A 22,923-nucleotide genomic window follows, 5' to 3' on the forward strand; every position below is an offset into this window, starting at 1 on the left:
CTTAAAACACTTTTTTTTTTCCAGGTTGCAACACATCAAGGAGAGGGAATACATCACGTTAAGACATTATTGTACTACTTCTTTCAGACTTCTACCCTCAAATTATATTTAAAAATGATAAATTTCATAATCTGTAGCCTGGCACTCAATGCTTTCTGCATGTAAGTCTCATACTATTTAGATTTTATGTCTTATCCTAGCATACTTAACAGTTTACTTTTCTCACCTCCATTTACTGAAATCTTACTTATTATTCTTTTAAGCCCTAGCTTATCACAGCTTGTATTATTCGATAACTCCACATAAGCTTACAATTTTAATTTTACAACTCTCCTTTCTATATATAATAAAAAATGATACAAATTCCAAGATTATGGTATGATCATGTACTGAGATATAAATTATGGTTTATTATCCTTATATTTCCCCTTATACATTTTAAAGAGGTGACAAGCTTGTTTGTGTTTCTTTTAATTAGGGAAATTAATGTTTCAGGTTGAAAAGCAAAGTGACATATAGTAGCACTTTACTTTCCATACTCTAGGCTTATTAATGAGATTTTGCTAGAGGAGGGAAATGAGAGAGGAGTGTAGAGTGGGCAGAGAAAGAAGGAAGGCACTGCTAAAGGTCAAAATTTCCCAGATTTAGTAAGGAGACAATGGTTAGAGAGCTTTGTGAATAATAGGGAACCAGGCTCCAGGACCTCTCTGGAGTCCAGTGATATTTTAGGATTCTAGGATGGTAGCTCCATGATCAAGCTGTATGCTAAGCACCAAAGAGCCAGCATTAGTAAAAACTTCTATGCAGAGACCTAGGTTCAAGTAGCCATTGTGTACTAGGACAAATCAGCAAAGTTCTAGAAGGATTTAAAATTAATGGGTCTTTTCTGAATATTTTCCTTTTTTTAGGGCTTCCTGGAACCTCCATTAAGAGGTGGGAGTAGGTAAGGAGAAGGAATATTGATATTTGACTGGGAACAGAAATACCTAAGTAAGATTAAATCTAATTTTTGAAAAAAAATGTGTATTTTACATTCAAATTTGTGAATAGGTTTTATTGCTACCTAAATATAATGTATCTTTAGATCAATCACAAGTACCATAACGAGTAACTAAATATTTGTGGATATAAATAAAATAATGTGGATTTCAAAAGAAAGCAAGAAAGAAGAAAAAAGGACAAATCAAAAATAACCAACATTGTTTAAAATATTAAGGAAAATTTATAAGAAATTACATTAAATGTAAATGTATGAATTACCCCAATAAAAAATAACTCTTGTCATAATGGATTTAAGACAAACTTTACAATGTTTTCAAAAGACAAACCTTAAATATAAGGACACAAAGAAGTAGAAAGTAAAAGGATTGAGAGAAATATACCACATCAAAAAATGTTAACCAGAGAAAAGCAGCTACAGCATTATTAACATCAAGCAAAGAGGGTCTTAAGGAAAAAGCATGCCTAGATATAAAAAGACATATTATGTAATGATAAAATTATCAGTCTATTAGAAGTATAACAATTTAGTTTGTTAATGTACTTTAGATTTTTACATCTTGAATGATCTGGACATTGTGTTTTAATGACAGGTTTAACTCATTAAGTTTATTATCTCTTTTTTCTATTTGAAAGATATTATTTGAAGATTTTCTGCAAAGCAGACTGTTGTTAACCTGATAATAAAGTTGTATATGCCCAATAACATAACTGCAAAATCCATTAAGCAAATAGTGACAAAATTAAAAGGAGAAAGTCCACAATCATACATAGAAATGTTAACAACTTTCAGTAACTGATGGAATACTCAGATCAGAAAAAAAAAAGCAAACCCAGATTTGAACAACAAAACATAAACCTGAATAACTTGTAGAACATGTACAGAACTGTGACAAAATAAACACTCTTTTCAAAAACATTTGCCAAAATTGGTTACATGAAGCACCAGAAAGAAAATTAGTAATTTTAGAAAGATTCCAAATGATTCAAAGTATATATACTCTCACATGAGGAGAAATATGCCAGATATCACATAAATAAATAAATAAATAAACAAACCCTAGGGTTTGGAAACTTAATAATACACTCCTAAATAACTGATAGGTAAATGAAAGCACCACAGTAAAAAATATATATTTTCTGAAGAAATGAGGAGAAACAAACAAACTACATCTAAGGAAAGGAGAGATATAATAAGAATAAAAATTAGTGGAAAAGAAAAACAAATACAACCCAGAAAACAAACAAAACAGGTTTTTTTTGTTTGAAAGACTAATATAAGTCTGACCAAGAAAAACAGGAAAGGAAAAAGAAGGAGCAAATTACCAACACTGGGGAAAAGAGGACATCCCTACACATCCAATGGACATTAACTAGAAAACAAGATATTATTATGAGTATTTTAATGTAAATAATTTTTTAATTAGGAGAAATGTACAAATTCCAAGAAAAATCCAACTTAACAAAGCTGACACAAGTCACAAATTTTGAATAGTTCTAAATTTAGCAGAAAAATTGAAATTATAATTTAAAGCTTACACACTAAGAAACTGCCAACCTTGACGACTTAAATGGTGAATACTTCTAAACATTTAAAGAAGAAATAATACCAATAATGGAGAAATTCTTTCAAGTAGAAAATAATGGTATACTTCCAAACATTTTTTATGAGGCCAGCACAACACTGAAATCAAAACCTGACAGAGATTATTACAAGAAAGGGAAATAAGACATCTAAAGGAAAAAGAAGAAACATTTCCTAGTACTTTCTGGAAGCCAATATAGCATTGATAACAAAAGCTAATAAAAGACAATCTTTCTTTCTCACAAATATAGAGGCAAAAATTCTAAACATAGTATCAGCAAATTGAAACCTGGGATACATAAAATGATAATGCATCATGAGCTACCTGAATTCATCACAGGAGTGCTAGATTAACATTTGAAAATCCATGTAATATACCACATTAATAGAATAAAAGAGAAATATCATATGCTTATACATATATATGCAGAAAAAACTGATACAATTCAATATCCATTCAGGATTAAAAACTTTCATCAAACTAGAAATAAAATAGAACTTCCTGAATCTCAGTGTAGTGTAAAAATCTTACACTAATTACACAAAAATATCAACTATAATTGAGAAATATTTAAAGCTTTTCCTAAGGAATGGGGAGCAAAACATGGATGGCAACTTCTACTCAACAAGACCCTCAGCATTTTATGATAAGACCTTGCCAAAGCATTAAGTAAGAAAAAGGAAAGCAAGGTATAACAATTTGAAAGAAGAGAAATTGTCATTATTCACAGGTAACATAATATTGTACATCAAAACTCAAACTAATGTATAGAAATGTTACTAGGATTCATTGAATAATAATAAATAACTTTTATTTCTGAATACCAACATCAATTTAAATCAAATCCCTAGATACCAATATAGTAAAGATTTGAAACCGACTAAAATATTACTTAGAGATATAGCAGATTCATGGAGTGGAATTTTCCTCACTCCCTGGAGAGACTTCAGTTCTCCCCAAACTGATGAATGTAATTTGAATCAAAATTCCAGAAGGGTATTTATGAAAAATGATCATTTGATACTCAATTTGTTTATTAAGTGCAAAAAAATTAAGAATATTAACAATGATCTTAAAGAAGAACAGAGCTGGGTTAGTTACACTTCCAGATACCACAATTTATTACAGAGCTACAGTAATTAAGACACTCTGGTATTGGCACAAGAACAGAAAAGTTGCCTAATTGAAAGGAATAGACTTCAAAAAGTTACCCACATGCACGTGGCTTTTTTAATAAATGTACTGGATCAAGTGGACATCCAGAGGGTTAAGAATGAATTTTGATCCCTACCTCACACAATATACAAAACTCAATTCCAAATGAGTTGTAGATTTAACAAGCAGAGTAAAGCACTATTCTAGAAGAAAACATATAAAAATATCATAATGACCTTGAAGAAGATAAAGGTATTTTTATACAGATCACACCAACACACTAACACTAAAAAAAAAAAATTGAAAACTAAAATACATTAACATAAAAAATTTCTGTTGATTAAAAGATCCCATTAAAGAATGGAAAGGCAAGTCATAAAGTAAAATACATTTGCAATACATTTATGCTATAAGGAATTCAAATTTATAATTTCAAAAAAAAATGATAAAGCAATAAGAAAAGACAGAACCCAAATGAAAAATGAGCTAAAAATTTGACCAGGCTTTTCATAAAAGAGGTATCTAAACGGTTTATTAACCTATGAAAAGGTCATTAAAGAAATGCAAATTAAAGCCACAATGAGGTAACACTAAACATCCATGTGAATGGGTAAGTGAAAATAAAAATTCCAAAAACAAGTAATGATGTGGAGAAACTCAAACCCTCAACACTACCATAGGAAGTACAAATTGGTACAGTTTTTTACTGTAGGGAGTAAAATGGGTACAGTTTGAGAAACTGTTTAATAATATCTACTGCAGTTGAATATATGCATAGCCTATTACCCATCTATTCTATTATCAGGTATATTCAAAGCAAAAACGAACACATATGATTACAAAAAGGTATGTATGAGAAAGTTCATAGCGGCATTATTAGGAACGGCCAAAATCTGAAAGTAAACTATTAGTCAACTACAGAATGCATAAATTCTTGTATATTTATAGAAAGGAATTGTGTATAGCAATGAAAGTAAGTTAACTGCAATTATTTGCAACAATATTGATAAATCTCACAAACATATTAGTATGAAAAAAAAAGCCAGATGTGAAAGAATAATCTATTTTGCAATTCCAATTCTATAAAATTCATATGTGTGTGTGTGTGAGTATTCCATTTACATGAAGTTAAAAATAAGCAAAACTATTTTATGGTGTTTGACATCAGGTTAGTTGTTACCTTGGCAGGAGGAATACTTACTAGAAGAGAGCAAGAGGGAGGCTGGTGATGTTCTATTTCTTGATGTGGGTGCTACTTACATGTTGTTGTTACTTTGTGAAAATTCACTTGGCATATTTATGATTTATACACATTTCTGTATAGATGCTATACTTCAGTAAAAAGTTTACTAAAAATGTAGAGTTTTGCTTCTGGAAATGACAGAGTAACTTATATTGGACTAACTCCCCTGCCAGTAATAATTACAAATTCTGGACAAATATTTTAATAACAAACTGTTTAAAGACATCAGACAACAAACAAATGCAGGCAGAAATTGGTGATATGACCCTTGAAATAAGAAAAGTGCATATTGAAACAGCTTTTCTGCTAAGGGCCTTACCAATTTGGTGCCCTGCAGAGGAGTTATAGCCCAAGAAAAAAGTTTCATTCTTACATGGCTGAAGAGCCAGAGCTCAGAATTCAGAGTTGTCAGAGCAGCTAGAATTTTAACGAAAATCCTGAAAAAGAGGGAGCCAGAGAAGGGGAGACACAAAATTTGCACACAACAGCCCCCTAAATCCTTCCCTAAACTGTAAACCACAGGAGGAAAAACAAGAAGAAAGCCACAGCTGAAAAGCTAAAAGAGATGCAAGGAGATTTCAGCAACTTCTTGATGCACAGGACACAGAGTCTGGAGTTTAAGTCCAGTGATGTCATAGGATTTATTTTGGCCAATGTCTTGGACTTTGCCTGGAAAGTTCACATATTAGGAATGAGAACCACAAACCAGACTAAGGACTATGCCTTAGAACTATGGAAGAACACTTAATATATCCTCCATAGGTTTTAGGTGGTCCTTCAATAATTTCACTGTCTGCCAAAATAAAAACCAACCTTTTTCCAAATCCAGAGTCTCTAAAATGTATGAAACTCAATGTCCAGTATTCAATAAAAATTATTATATATAAAACATGCAGAATGTGGTCCAGAATCAAAGGAAAAACCAGAAATATACATAGACCCACAGAAGACTAAGATATTGGAGTTAGCAGACTTTAAAATAAATATTATAAATATATGAGAGAATTCACAGGATTATACACACACACACATTACATATAAGTAAATATAGATACTGCACATACATGTATGTACATTACATATATACACACATATATGTGCATGTGTAGGTATATATGTAATGCTATGGGTTTTTTCATATTTACATATGTGATCCTGTAAATTATTTAATATACACACATACACATCATATATGTATATAATATTATACACACAGGGATATAATAAAAGAAAGGGAATTTCAGAAAGGATATAGGAAGTTCTAAGAAAACCAAATGTAAATCTTAAAATGAAAAATACATTTTTGCTAAAACAATTCATAGTATGGATTTCAAGGAAATTGGACACTGTAGAAGAAAATACCAGTAACTTGAAGACAGATGAGTAAAAATAATCAAAACTGAGTAAGACAGGAAAAAAAGATTTAAAAATAAACAGAACTCAGTAACCTGTAGAACAATGTTAAGAGGTCTTTATATATGTACTGCAGTCCAAGAAAGAGATAAATAAGAGAATGGGGTTGAAAATTAGAATACTGGCCAAAAATCATCCCAAATAGTTGAAGTCTTGAGAAACTTAAATCATTAAATCACATCTCTTTTATCGTACACCTCTCAAAACCATCATATTGGTTTTGTCCCAATAATTTATTTCCATTCACTTTTCTAAAGACTTGTGGTTATTAGACTGTATAAAAATATAGTAGATAGGATGTTATCTATTTTAAAAAGTGAAAAGGTAAATAATGTTACATTTTGCTAAATAAAGAATTAACATTTGAGATGTCAGAGATGAATCTGATTAAAATGGGCCTAGGAAAAGAATAAAGGATCAAAAAAGAAAACTCTTTTTCATCTGTATAGTTCAACTTGTGATGAGAATGGTGAATAAGATACCAAGCAACAAACAAATTTGTAAATGACTTCTGTCATGTTAAAAAGGAAAATACTTCACTTAAGACATTATGCAACTTTAACTGAATGACAGTAAAGAATATATAAAAATAAAAACTTAAACATCAAAATACACCTTCAAAAACAATCTCTTTATGTGTCAGGACAGTAATGAATAGTTTCTTACCAATGAGTCAAAATAAAATTATGTGAATATGTGAGACATCTTACTATCTAAAAAAGCAATCTCACTTCTCTACTGATAAATTTTAGTTATTTGAACATATGGTTCTAATCTTGCTTACACCTTTTTAAAAATGCCTAATCAATCACTCTTTGAAATATGCACTGTCCCATCATTTGGTAATGTCTAAATAATATCTGGGATAAGAGTGGGTAAAAGTAGACTAAAGTTAAAAATTGTAGAAAATATTACTTTCATATTAAAATTTTAATTTCTCATAACCTAATTTCTTTCATACATGACCAGTGAGCATGTGGCCCTTTCTACAGATGTTTTAATGCATAGAACCCTCTTATTTTGCCCCATACAGAAATACTGGTGTAAGAAGAAGCCATCTATTTCAAATACTTTACCTAATTCCTTTACTAGGGAAACCATTCAAACCCTATAACCAAGGTTGCCTGGACTTCTGTCTCAAAAAGAATTAAGAAAATATTAAAGTTAGTTATAAGATATATGAAATAATTATTATTAGAGTGTTTTTAAATATTTCCTTACATGTTTAAAATTATAAATTACAAATGTCCATGGAAATGAAGTACTTTTTTGAATCATTTGAATTTACAAATTTAAAATAGGAAACCATTAGCACAGAAAACAGAATTCCAACAATACCAGTAAATATCCATATATATTCAATAAGCTCATAGCCTCAGCTCACGGCCTTGGAGATTGAATTACCAACATATTCTATTATGCAGATGTAGAGAATAAATGAGGGATTATTATACATTTTTGATGATAACTGTTCATGCATATGTTCCATCAAATATGTTAATGACCATGATTTTTGACCAAATAAGACATACTTATAAATAAATCCAATATTTACTCTCTCCATGAAAAAAAAAACCTTGAAGGAGGTCATTCTTATGAATGAATTTTTAAAGTAATTAATGTTTATTTATATGTGTCTTAACTTGACATAGAACCCTCTTATTTTGCCACATACAGAAATACTGGTGTAAGAAGAAGCCATCTATTTCAAATACTTTCACTAATTCCTTTACTGGGGAAACCATTCAAACCTTATAATCAAGGTGGCCTGGACTTCTATCTCAAAAAGAATTAAGAAAATATTAAATGCTCATCATTGATGAACAATATATCCTCAGCCAACAGTAATATCTTTAACTTTCTATTTCTAAGTGTTATTTCCTAATCTTCATTTCTTTTATATATATGTACATATTTTTACTTATAGTCAGTCCTATACATTGTTAATAAATTATGATCACACTTTAGGTGTAAAACACCAATTTTTCCCATATGTTCAAATATTGAAAATCTATTTTATTAGAGGTTAGTTGGTAGGTAGTGACAAGACTGAATGGTGCAACATGAAACCATATTACCCATGAATGAATTTAATACTATTAATGATTAAGTAGCAGAGGAGCCATTTGGGGATGATTAAATATTAAAAGCTACAAACTTGACTAAGTCAAATTAATTGCATGAAAATCTATGATACATGTAGCTACCTAGAAAAAACTCTATTCTCATTGTTCTTCACATACACTATTCTTAATTCACTGGGGAGGAAAAAAGTAATGAAAAGTGTTGGTAGATTTAAGAGTTTCAGATATTAAGTCATCAAAACTAGTTACTACAATAGCAACTAGAATAAGTATTAGCATTAGTAACCTATAAACTTAAACTATAAGAATTAGTACAAATTGATTTACATTAGTAAACTTCATGTACTAACCCATGATCCTACATTGTGATTTAGAGAGAATGTACTTAGTAGATTCCAGTGACCCGAAAGAATAGACACTAAATGAGTCCACATAAAATTCATAATAGTGTAATTACTACAATAAAAGATGATGTTAAAGCCAATGCAAATAACAGTGGGTAAATGTTTACTCTGTGGAGAAGCTGAAAAAAATGAGTGCTGTAAAATTAGTGTTTAAATAATACCACCCAAGTATAAGAGACTGTAGCTAGTGAAAATAAAATTCTAGTCATCAGAGACATTATTTTAAAAAGGAGTGAAGGTAATTCTCTAGGCTTTCCTATGACTAAATATCCCATAAGACCTATTCTTTGCTCTAATTCTCTATTCATCAAATAGCCTTCTGATATATAATTTAGTCCTCTATTCAGCAGGGAGAATGTGATCCATGTGGACAACAGTCATTTGTTACGTTGCCAAATATATTTCCCATGATTGATAAATGACATGGCTTTTGTGCTTATAAATTTATACTTCTGCAATTTGTTTAATGTCAATCAATTCTCCATTACTTCACAAAAAAAATGTTGCTAAGCCTGGAACGTGCTGACTCCATGAAGATAAAATTATCCCATGAACACTACACAAAGAAGCAAGCAGACAACCCCCCCCTTATAATAGACACATCAAGAAAACAAATTAGATTCACAGGAACAACAAACCAATAATGCCACTTTTCAGTCTAGAAAACATTTCCAAGTTTCTTTTAAGATTCTCTGAATTGATCAAATTCTCATTTGATACTTTGGACTGTGTATAATTCAGGGTAAAATGCAAATACTGATGATGATAATAACAACAACAATAATCACATCAGTTTATATTCCTGAGAATATTTAACTTTTATAACCACCCTTAATGTAGGTATTATTTCCTGAGGAAATGAGGAAAGTGAATCACGGAGAGAAAACCTACCTGAAGTCATATGGCTCTTAAGTGAGAGAATCAAATTCTAAACCCATGTTTGTTTGACTAATGCTCATGGTCATGGTTTCAACCACTATGCTATACTTGCCATCCTCCATATTTATAAAATACTTGGCATAATGAAGATGGAAATCATAACTTCAGATATGTATAGCTACATGACCAAATTTTACTATAGCTGCTATCTCATTTTTACATAAGTTTCCAGTAGCCAAAATTAAAACATAACTGTGTTTCATTTGGGGTCGTACTATGATAAATGAATGCTATAAATATAACCTTGTTTTAGTGTATCAATTTAAAACCATCAATAGCTATGAAAACACTGATAGATGCTTGTTAATACCCATAATGGGATCTTCAAATTCTATGACATATATATCATTCAAGATAATTCAATAAAGGTCTGATAAATCTCACTGAAAACTTACTTTGCAACCTCCTTGTTGGGCTTTCTCCATGGAGCTGTCGTCGCGGCATATATGGAGAAGGGTGGGGAAGTGGTAATGAAGAAACATCATGGGTCTGAAGTTTGTACCAATGTGGCTCATCATCTAATAATGCTGTTTCTAATTCAATTAAAATCTACAAAGTCAAGAGACAAAATAACATTATATATCTATAATACAGAAACTCCCTTAAATGGTCTCATAACTTTTATAATAATGATAATTATAATAATAATGTTGTTAGGTCAAAAGCAACGTCATGTTACAAAATTGTCCATATGTTTTGACAATAACTAAATAAAAGATAAATATGCATAACTTCTTATTGACTTAATAATTTTAAATATCTAGATATTTTATAGACCTCTGACCACCCACCTACTGCTAAATTTGCCATTACATAAAAACACTACAAAAAAGAAAAAAAAACTACAGGCCAATATCTCTGATAAACATAGATGCAAAAATTCTCAATAAAATATTAGCAAACCAAATCCAAAAATGCACTAAAAAATCATTCACCACAATCAAGTGGGATTTATTCCTGGGATGCAGGGTAGTTCAATATACACAAATCAATCAGTGTGATACATCATATCAATAAGAGAAAGGAAAAAAACCATATGATCATTTCAGTAGATGCTGAAAAGCATTTGACAAAGTACATTCATGATAAAAACCCTAAACAAAGTAGGTTTAGAGGGAACATACCTCAACATAATAAAGGCCATATATGAAAAAACCTACAGCTAACATCATATTCAAAGGTGAAAAACTGAAAACTTTTCCTGTAAGATTAGAAAAAAGACAAAGATGTCCACTCTCACCACTGTTATTCAACATAGTACTAGAAGTTCTAGCCACAGCAATCGGTCAAGAAAAAGAAATAAAAGGCATCCAAATTGGTAAGGAGAAGCAAAATTTTCACTATTTGCCGATGACATGATAATATATATAGGTAATCCTAAGGATTAACAAAAAAATACTAGAACTGATAAATTCAGTAAGGTCACAGGATACAAAATCAAAATACAGAAATCTGGTACATTTCTATACACTAATAATGAAGTAGCAGAAAGAGAAATTAAGAAAACAATCCTATTTACAATGGCACAAAAAATAAAAAAATACCTAGGAATAAACTTAACCAAGGAGGTGAAAGACCTGTACTCTGAAAACTGTAAAACACTGATGAAAGAAACTGAAGATGACACAAACAAATGGGAAGATATTCCATGCTCGTGGAATTGGAAGATTATTATTAAAACATCCATATTCCTAAAGCAATCTATGGATTTAATGCAACTCTATCAAAATACCAACAACATTTTTCAAAGAACTAGAACAAATCATCCTAAAATTTATATGGAACCACAGAAGACTCCAAATAGCCAAAACAATCTTGAAAAAAGAAAAACAAAAATAGAGGTATCAAATACCCGATTTCAAGATATGATAATCAAAACAGTATGGTGCTGGCAAAAAACAGATACATAGATCAATGGAACAGAATGGAGAATCCAGAAATCAACCCACAATTATATGGTCAATTAATCTTCAACAAAGGAAGCAAGAATATATAATGGGAAAAATACAGTCTCTTCAACAAATGATGTTGGAAAAACTGGACATCTACATGCAAAGAACGAAACTGGACCACTTTCTTACACCATACACAAAATCAAAATGGGTTAAAGACTTAAATGAGACCTGAAACCATAAAGATCCTAGAGGAGAGCATGGGCAGTAATTTCTCTGACATGGGCCATAGCAACATTTTTCTAAATATGTCTCCTAAGGTATGAGAAACAAAAGCAAAAATAAACTATTGGAACTACATTAAAACAGAAAGCTTTTTCACAACAAGGGGAAACATTCAACAAAACAACAAAGCAACCCACTGAACGGGAGAAGATATTTGCAAATGATATATGCAGCAAATATCAAAAATATATAAAGAACTTATGTAATTCAACACCAAAAAACCCAAATAATCCAATTTAAAAAATGGGCAGAAGACATGAGCAGACATTTTTCCAAAGAAGACATACAGATGGCCAATAGACACATAAACAGATGCTCAACATCACTAATCATCAGGGAAATGCAGTTTTCCCATCACAGAAATAATGCTTATTACTGCAAGTCTGTAATAACTAATATTTGTATATCATTTGATAATTTAAAAAACATTTTTATTTACATTTATTAATTTAACCTTTGCAAAAACTCTTAAATGGGGAGACGAAACCAAATTAGAAGTGTCTACTGTATGCTAAGAACAATGTCATATATTATCTTAATTCTCAGAAAGAAACTGCTAGATTGGTCTTATTCAACTTTTACAGATAAGGATACCAAGGCTAACAAAGGTTAAAAGAACTTGTCTAAGCTCAAACTAGCTGGTAAGTGAAAAAGGTGTAATATGAATCAAAGTCTGTCTTATTTAAAACTCTTGGGTTCAAAATATCATGCCACTAGGAATTCAAAACAGGAAAGAAAGTGAAGAATAGATTTTTAATACGAACCATATCATAATATGGATTTTATAATATGAATATTTAATAAATTTACAAAGGAAATCAGCCCACAGGAATAAATGACTCCTTTTATTTCCTTTTAGGGTCCTGTGCAAACATGATAGTGTTTGTGATTATGTATATGAGAACTGTTGTGTAATGATAAATCACTATTTAGCTCTGGGACCTAAATAGAACCGTATTAACTGCCACAAATGCAATACATTTGTGAAACACAAACCAACCTTTCAGCATCAACACTGAGATTTCTACAATAGGAATAAACACCTAAAATTTGTCACAGATTATTTAGAAGCCATTTTTTATGGCATCAATGTTTTGTCTTAGAGCAGTAGCTAAATACATTCCATGAAAGAAACTGTTGACTTTTCCAGATATTCAAAATATAAGATTTTACTGATAATCACATAAAGAAAAGTATTTAAGAGGACATGAATAGTCTCAGCTTTAAAATTCCAGATACCTCTCCTAAGAATTCACTTTCTTCCTCTCGAACTCGAGCTTGATCCCAGAGAGTAATCTCTAGCATTCGTTCCCTAAATTCTCTTCGGTGGACTGGAGAATAAATGAATGTTTGGTTCCATTTGGGTTCCAATGTTTTCTTTACTGTTTTAGTTCTTCTCTTGTTTTTATCACTATAAAAAAGATAAGAACATATGAACTTAAACCTTTAAGTTTTGCCCTAAAAATTATTCATTTAAAATTTCTCAGGCAGGGAGTAAAATTTTACCACAATTTATCATATAATATAAATATTATAATCATTTAAATTCTTACTAAAACTTATAAGGATATAATTACATCACTTTATAAAGACAGTATTTCTTTTTTTTTTAATTTTATGATGTTATGTTAGTCACCATACAGTACATCCTTAGTTTTTGATGTAGTGTTCCATGATTGTTTGCGTATAACACCCAGTGTTCCATAAGGCAATATTTCAATAAATCTGAAATCCTTCCATGATAATTAAAAACTTCATTTTTCTCAAAATCTAAATAAAACCAGGCTGAAGAATATTAACTCTCTATATTTTTAAACATATTGCTCTATTGGAAACCTTCAAAATGGCAATGAACCAATAATATTACATAGGCTACTCACTTAAACTACAGAAGTGTAATTGCACAAAAGTCCAATAAATTGCGATGTTCACAACTTTTTATCCATATAGTTCAGCTGAACAATTATAATTACATTTTATCAAGTTACTTGCTTGCATAAAGAAATACAAACTTGTCCATTTGATAGTTATCAGGTCTTTAAAAGCACTGTAGAATTATTTTTTTTTTCTTTTTTTAGAGAGGGTGGGGGAGGGGTAGTGGGAGAGAGAGAACCTTAAGCAGGCCTCACACCCCATAGGGCTCCACACAGGGCTCCATCTCAGGACCCTGAGATCATGACCTGGGCTGACATCAAGAATCAGCTGCTTAACCAACTGAGCCACCCAGGTGCCCCTGTATTTTTAACTTTCTGAGGAACCTTTATACTGTTTTCCATAATGGCTACACCAATTTATATTCCTACCACCAACACACAAGGTCCCCGAAGAGTCAGACACTTAACTGACTGAGCCACCCAGGCGCCCCTGTAAAATTATTTCTATGTGAGGTCACCACTATAATGTGGGCTGGAAATTCAAGCTGGCCATCCCTAATAGATGGGGCTTCCAGCTCAGAGGCTTCTGTACTTTTTTTGACTGCATATTTCTATCAAGTGAATGTTTTTGACAAAGCATCCCACTATATCTATATATATTTATGAAAAATATACATGTATTACTGTACTGTTGTACTAATATATTGTGTCGATTTGTGAATATACAAAATTAAAATTAATTTTTAAATTAAAATTAAATTAAAAATAATTAGGTAAAAATTTAGAAAATTCAAATATTTCTTCCTGAACTCCAAGGGATTGTCTTAGACATCCCCTGGGTGTATCCATTCCTTTTGGAGATCACTATTCTAGCTTATTAGAGAGGATCAATGGCTAGATGGGAATAAAGAAAATCATCTGGGAAGAAAACATTAAGCTATCTAGAGAGCTTATTTGAAGTGAGAAGTGGACCATAAACTCCAAGAAGAACTGTATTAACTGCCACAAATTCCCTCAGCACAACACAATTCTAAGACTGTTGGAATATAGGAAGCAGGGAGAACCAAGAAAGGACAGGGTGTGTCTGGATTGGGGAGGCTATGCAACTTCTCTTAGGTAAATACAAGGCTTAATGCTCAATACAGATTGGATTTAACTAATCAAGAGCACATATGTTTCCAGAGCTCATATATTTAATGTGGCAGAAAGCCAGTTTAAAACAATGTATCTTTATTAATTTCTATGGTCTTGTTAGGAAAATAACTTTGCAAACCCATGTAGGAAATTTTAACTCTATTCCATGTTATGGAAACGTATTATAAATAAAAATAACTAAATAATAGGAATAATAACAAGGACTATGATTTCTTACTCTTGTCATCTCCTCTCTTCATCTAAAATTTTCACAAATATTTATAAAGCATCTACATATATTCCACACTTTAAAAAATTAATTATGAGACCCTGTGAAGAGAGAAAGTTCCCTCCTTTAAAGCCAGGAAGAAAGCATTTAGTGGGAGCCTTGTTGTATAATTCAACAACGGTTTATACTGCAATCTGAAAGGGAATAGAAGAATAAACCTTGACTTCCTCTTAAGGACTGAAAAAAGTTCTCAGATAAAGAGGACTATTTCAGAAGGGATTTCTATACTGGGTAGGAGGGAGAGTAGACAATCACTGAAATTCCTCGCACATCCACCATGTACAATTAACATTTAATAAGGTAATTTAGTGTGTACTAAACCACCAATCCATGCAAAGAACCATGAAAAATTATCTTCAGCAAGTTAAAAAAAAAGTACATGAGTTTTTCTTCTATAAGTATAACAAAAACCTTTAAAATAACATCAGGTTAAAAGGGGGGGCAGCTCAGTCAGTGGAACATGCAACTCTTGATCTCGGGGTTGTGAGTTTGAGCCCCATGTTGGGCATACAGATTAGTTAAAAATAAAATCGCTAAAAAAACAAAGACATAGACATTGGCGAGGGTATGTGCTATGGTGAGCACTGTGAATTGTGTAAGACTGTCGAATCACAGACCTGTATCTCTGAAACAAATAATACATTATATGTTAAAAAAAAAAAAAAGAAGAAGATAGTAGGAAGGGAAAAATGAAGGGGCGTAAATCAGAGGGGCAGACAAACCATGAGAGATGATGGACTCTGAGAAACAAACTGAGGGTTCTAGAGGGGAGGGGGGTGGGGGGATGGGTTAGCCTGCTGATGGGTATTAAAGAGGGCACGTACTGAATGGAGCACTGGGTGATATATGCAAACAATGAATCATGGAACACTACATCAAAAACTAATGATGTAATGTATGGTGATTAACATAATGTAATAAAATTAAAAAAGAAACAAAATAGGATCAGGTTGTATAAGTCAAACACTGAAAAGTTGCTAAGAGTATTTAAAAACTAAGATCAATACGCATACTATTGAGATTTTTTTTAATAGCAGCTCAACAACAGTAAAATAAATCATTGATCTCTAACAGCATCATTTACCTGTTAAGAATGGAAACCATTTTTTTTAAATAAAATCCAACCTAAAGCCTTTTCTATGTATTTTCATGCTACCAGTATTTTTGGTTTCCATTTAATTTACTAGAGTAACCGTATGCAAAGACTGATGTGTTCACTCAAAATGAGAGAAAGAAATGTATTTTGACTGAAAACCAACTTTACTTCAAGATATAAAAGAGTGGAAAGCACACCCAGCTATCTTTTAGAGTACATAGTTCATTACTTAGAAAATAATGTTTTGAATGGATTGACTAACATAGTGACATTCCAGTCTAAATCTCTTCAATGCAGTCTCACGTGTCCCTCCAGGAATTCTTATCGATAAAAAAGCATCAGTTATTTTCTACATTCACCTATTCAAATAGTTTTTCTCCCAGAAAAACTGTCATGAAAAATGGAATAATTCATTCCAAAAGCATAAAGAGTCCTTTATGCATGTGTAAAAACTTGTTATCAACAGGAAAAAAAAAACTGATGATAATGTAGCTGTTTCTGAGTTAACCAAAGAATTTTTTTCTCTTTTAAAGATAAAAAACCCTGGGGCTCCTGGGTGGCTCAGTCGGTTAAGCATCTGCCTTCTGCTCAGGTCATGCTCTCAGGGTCCTGGGATCAAGTCCCAGGTCCAGCTCCCTGCTCAGCGGGGGAGTCTGCTTCTCCCTCTCCTTCTGCTCATGTGCTCTCTCACTCTCTCTCTCTCCAATAAATAAAGATAAAACCCCAACACAACTTTATCAATCAATGAACTAAGCAACAAACTTGCTTAAATATTCTTCAAATTCCTGATACTAGACAAGAAAACAGCTGGGAAATGATTTGAGAATGAAATATTTAAGTGTTTCCCACATTCTCTGGTGTTGAGAAAAGATAAAAAACACTACATTTAAAACATAAAGGAGTGGTGAAGGGGACCTTCCTTTCCATTTGAGATCTATCTGCTCAGAAAGGGGGAGAGGGTATGTAAAAGAAAATGAAACTAAACAGAAAGAGTCAATCAAATAATAAATTCCATAATTTGAAAGACTTTTATCATCTTCAAAAGTATCTTTCTTCAGAGATTTGAGTGAGTAGAAACTTAAGTTCTATGGACACATAAGAACATGGATGGGAAGGCAGCATGTCCTGCAGGTTGTTAGGATGGCATTCTAAGAATGCTTGGACTAGAAACCACGTGTGCGCTAACGAGCCAGGTGATGTGGCCTCCAGGATGGCAGGGTAATGTGCCTATGAAATCTGTCATCCAACTAAAGTTTAAGCTAGGTAAAAGCCCCAGTTATGAATATCCTCTTCTTCGCTTGCAGTTCCAAGTATATCCCTATCCAGAAGACAACCTAAGTTGTGAGAAAACAACTTTTCTTCAAGCAAACTTTGTAAAATAAAATTTTATGGCAAATAGTTTCTAATCACTTTAGATGTGATAGCACCTTGACATATTTTCTGAGGAATTTTCTTCACAAATTTCACTTCAAAATAGGAATCACATAAGATGTAAGGCCTTTGCTAATGGTCTACTTCCTTTCTTTTCTCCTTTTCTTTGAGAAATTGTTCTTCAGATGATACTTGGGCACTCAAATCTGACAATTTTCAACTCGAACTAAATACATGAGGGTCCAGAAGTGTGCAAACGTGTTGAAGATCACATCTGTGCCTGGCCATTTCCAGCCTGAGAAAAAAATGACCAGACCTTGAAAGCACTCTGTCCTGGAAACCAGGGATGCAGAACAGCTGGGGAAAAGGTAATCGGTGCCCTTAATTCTTTCTTTTTTTCATGATGTCTATTCAATAGTCTCTTATTTTTTTATATTCCAGAAATTAAAAATGATTAGATAATTTTTGAAAAGCTATTTCTCCAAACCTAATTCCTCTGTTTAAATTAGGGCAGAACAATAGCATTTCTGCTAGTTAGCATGGACACAAACCAATGATGCTTGAAGAAGCTGATTCTGGGCCCAGTGGTAAAGTTTCCTGGATGATATGGTGTGGTGAAACATAAAACACTCATTAATTTTATGGAATATAAAGAAATGATACCTTAGTATGAGGAGGTAGAAGTTGTAAAGGAATATGATGAATACCTTTTAGTATCATTTCCAGGTTTTTGCTTCTGTAGATTGTGCTAAAAATGCACTTGATTTTAAAAAGTATAATTTTTAATGATTTTGATAAGCGAAAATATACATCATTTAAGAATCCATACAATGTAAAAGAAATATTCAATAAAATCATCTATATTATAACATCTGATATGTCTTAAAACAATCTTGAAGCATTTACTGTCACTGTTTTGAAGACTAATATGAATCATATGAGTAATATGAATCATATGAATAATACGAATCATTATGCTTACGTTAAACTTCATAAATATCTGACTCGCATGATACATAAAAATAAAATAAGACAGAATTGAAACACCCACTGTTATTAACATTTCTTATTTATTTTCAAGAACATTTATTTTGTTTCACATCCCTACCTTCTGTCTGGAAGAAAGTAAATTTTAACATAAGGATTCCTTGGCCTCCCATCTTCCCTGGAAGGGAGATCCTTTGCTCCCAAAATTGTAACTATTAATTGATGACCAACCTTGTCAAACCACAGTTTTATCTGAAAAGCAAAAATATTCATTTATCAGCTCAAACTTTTATTGCCATAACATAATGTTTATATTTCCAATCTTTGCCCCATTCTCTTACAGTCATGTGAGCACAGAATATAAGTTCTACTTAGTAAGTTGCAGATAGTTAAAATAAAAGGATATGCTATAATAACTTCAATGAATAGAAGAAATAATTCAGATATTTTGGGTTGACTGATAAATCACTTGAGGTTTTGTCATCCTAATTTGATTGCTTATTAACATGCATGTAATAATTATACTGCCATAACTAAGAACTTTCTATACAATGACTGCTCTGTGTCTATCTTTATGAAAGAATCATTGTGGTTCATTTTAGTTCCCCTACAATAATGAGTTCAAAATAATTGTTCAAATGAATTGAATAGATACCTTATTTATATGGCATTCATATGGAATTTTTAAGCAAATGTTTTAAAAGACAAAACATTTCATTTAAAAGACACTTCAAAGATTATAAGCAAGGTGGAATTATTAGTAGCTTTAGTCAATAGACTCCTTAAGTTTGTATTTAAAACCATAATAAATTCATCTTTATAGATTTTTCTTATACAAGATATAAAGTCCCTTTTTCATTAGTGAGGAAGATGTATCACATCCTTAGAATAACAGGGTATATTTTATCACTGGAGATGAGAAAATGTGAGTAATTTCCCTATGACATAATTAGGGATTAGAACTTCACATCCAGCTGCTAAATTCGTTTGATTTAACAACTGTCACCTCCCACACACATACCTCACACTCCCACACCTAGCTAGCTGTTTCTACCATGTCAGAATTTATAACTACGGCTCTATCCCACATTTTGGTTCAGAACTCAGCACATCTTTGACCACTATCTTGATATTGAATCCAAAACCTGAAATTTGGGAATAAAATTATGGTTTATATATAGTTTTGGGGTTTAAATGCCTTTTAATAGTTTAATTTTTCCTTTAATTTGGATGTACAATATTTGCAGCAGTTTAAAAAATTTAAATATACGTCTCATGTCAGTCCTTCCCTCTTCTCCAGAAGTGTGTGTATATATATATATATTTATAATATAATATATTATAAATATATATATTTATATATTTATAAATATATATTAAAATAATAAAATAAATATATATGTATGTATATATGATATACTGGTAGTGCAGTTCCATTTCTAACACGGTTTTGTTGTGTCCCTCACTTCATATTTTAGAGAATGAGAGGCTGAGCAAGATATGACTCAGAAGAAGACTTATGGCCCAGAAGAGTACATAAAATTATTTATTCTGCTTTTCAGTCAAATGGAATTAGCCCTCTTAGTAATAGTAAGAAAATTTAATTTTTTTAAAAACTATAATTATTACTCTTTATGTTGTACGAAGTCCTTATGTTTAATGCAGGTATTATCTTGCTGTTGTGTAACAAAGTTTTCCTAATAGAGCTGCCAGGTATGGTCTCTAGACGATACCTGGCAGCTCTAGACAAGTTTTTCTAGACAAGTTTTTCTTAAAGTGTGGTTCCCTAACTTCCTTATATCAGTGTTATCTGGCTTATTTGTTAAAATGTTCCTGTGGCCCACCTCTCACCTACTGACTCAGAATGGGGCCCAGGAACTCGCATTTTAACAAATCCTCCTGGTGATTCTCATAGGCATTTGAGAACCACTGCCTTAAACTAGGGGATCAACAACCTGGAAAAAAAAAAAGACTCTCACATGCAAATAGAAAAAATTCAAATATTTCCTTGTGTAACAATATAAGAACATAGATAGAGATGAGGGTAAGTGGAAAAAAGAAACTATTCTTCTGGCAAAAGACGTAAGGGGAAAACAACAACAAAAGTAAGAAATACAAGAGTGTCTTGTGTATGAGACGAAACAGAGATGTTGTCAGATAGCATCATGGTTCCTCTAAAATGTGTCACCAAAACCATATTAATTTCTGATATTCTCTATTTTCTATAGCAATAAAAGCTTATGGCTTTATTTTCCCATGATATTAATAATCCTTCTCTAAGAATCATGACATGAATATTAGGCACTTCAAAGAGAAAAAGACTCTAAAGAAAAATTTTCTGATAAACTTTACACTTAGAAACTAAGAAACAATAATAATTATTATTAGACTATGCTCATAATTATTTGAGAAAATCACTGATTTCTGTCCATTTTTTTGAGGGATGAGACTAAGCACTTGCCATCTCCACAAGCGATCTTTTTGCTTCTCTAAAATTGTTAAAGAGAAACCTTTCAGATACATAACTTCAAATGTTTGATAAGGAGTATTCTTTTTAGATTTCTTATGCCATAGAAAACCAAAAATATCATTTGTCAATAATATTCATTTTTCATGCAAACAGGTATTAGGCATATGGCCTTCATATTTTCACAATTATACTTTACAGTCTATTAAATCATACTTTCCAAATATATGTGTTAAAATAATATAGATAAAAAGGCACTTTTTAATTTTACTGATTTTTTAATCAAAATTACAACTTTTAATAAACTGTCTTAAATTAGGCATTTGATCAATAGCCCTAATTTTCATTTTATATTACAGGACTTGCATTGAAGTTTTTAATAGATATCCAGTTTACCTTGTCAAAACAGAATTATCTTATTAGCTAGATTATTTTATCACATTCCTAAATTTCTTATCTGTGCTTTTCAAATGAATGGTTAAAACATATGTTGATTTCCCCAAAATATAACAAATGTATCTCCACAATTCTAGATATGACATACTTCTTATTTTAGCTCTATTTCATTAATAGAAATCCTGGCATCATTTTGATTGTTTTAATATAACAATCATTCCAGCTTTACCATGTACCCATTCTTAAATTTCCTAAGGAGAACTGAACAGCACAAGTAAATATTTAACTCTAAATAACATTAACTAAAACAAGTGTAATTTTTAAAATTTAAACTAAATTAGTATTATTCAAAACCAACAACAAAAAAACATGCAGCAAAGCAAGGAAAGCATACTACTACTTTAAAAAAAAAAAACTATATTGTCATTACTTTAACCATATAAGGGTTTCCTAATGAAAAGAGGCAAACAACTTGTACCAAGTATTACAGTAAAATTAAACGACATTTCAATTACAAAATGTAAACAACATAAATAAACCCAACACATTTTATTTAGATTGTTATTTTGTTCTTTCAAAGTAATACACTTTCCAAAGTTGAACCTTATATATAATATGCATAAAATTCATATTTTAGATAAGGTACAAATTTATTTGCCAGTCTCCTCAAGGAGTTGTTGCTTGGAAAATGCAAGAGAATGTAGATGTTAAGTGATATAATGAATTATTTAAAGAGACAGCAACCTTGGTGTAATAAAGGATAATATCAACAGTATAAAATTAGGTATTTTTGTCAATGTTATATACATATATATATGTACAGTCTGAAACCTATCAGTTTTAGTATTCAGTTCATCATATAAAATCACTAACAAAGATTGTCTCTTTAAATTTTTATTGTATTTTAATCCCCATGCAGAATTTTACAAGCTGGCTTATAAAATGATTTGAAAGTCAATAATATGGTTTGGAGCAACATACCAAACAAAGTTTCCTACTACGCATTTTCCAAAAACATACAAATAAGGGTTAAAACACAACTTTAGTTTCTATCAGGCAGACAAGGCCTTTACCTGAACCCTAGGAACAAAAGGCGTTGTTCTTCTACTAAGGCTTTGGCTCTGGTAAGCAAAATTAAAGAAAAAAGCAATAAAACAAAACCAAAAAGGACAACACGCTGGAACTAAAAGACCAAAAGTAAAATAAACACATAAAACTATCCCTTAAATATACTTTTTCCATAACAATATATATCTAAATTAAGTACTTCAATATAATGAATAAGTTAATTTTGCCAAAATGTTAAAAC

The 22,923-nt window shown here is 31.4% G+C and overlaps 1 protein-coding gene across 42 annotated transcripts in view; it reads right to left on the minus strand.

Moving 5' to 3' along the window:
- RIMS2 (regulating synaptic membrane exocytosis 2) overlaps positions 1-22,923 on the minus strand; it is a 585,834-nt gene that overhangs the window by 248,413 nt on the left and 314,498 nt on the right. For 32 of the 42 annotated variants that reach the window (XM_028109995.2, XM_028109857.2, XM_028109910.2 and 29 more), the window contains 3 exons: positions 18,873-19,003; positions 13,240-13,411; positions 10,219-10,372 (listed from right to left, as the gene is read on the minus strand). In XM_028109995.2, the coding sequence (XP_027965796.1) occupies positions 10,219-10,372; positions 13,240-13,411; positions 18,873-19,003 (457 nt within the window). Of the gene's footprint in view, positions 1-10,218; positions 10,373-13,239; positions 13,412-18,872; positions 19,004-22,687; positions 22,736-22,923 lie in introns of all 42 variants that reach the window. The other 10 variants (XM_028109958.2, XM_028109849.2, XM_088023110.1 and 7 more) reach the window with 1 other exon arrangement.

This window comes from Eumetopias jubatus, unplaced genomic scaffold (assembly GCF_037043125.1).
Source record: "Eumetopias jubatus isolate StellerSeaLion01/CBP00866 unplaced genomic scaffold, mEumJub1_p1.0 scaffold_4, whole genome shotgun sequence".
In the NCBI taxonomy this organism is placed as follows: Eukaryota; Metazoa; Chordata; class Mammalia; order Carnivora; family Otariidae; genus Eumetopias; species Eumetopias jubatus.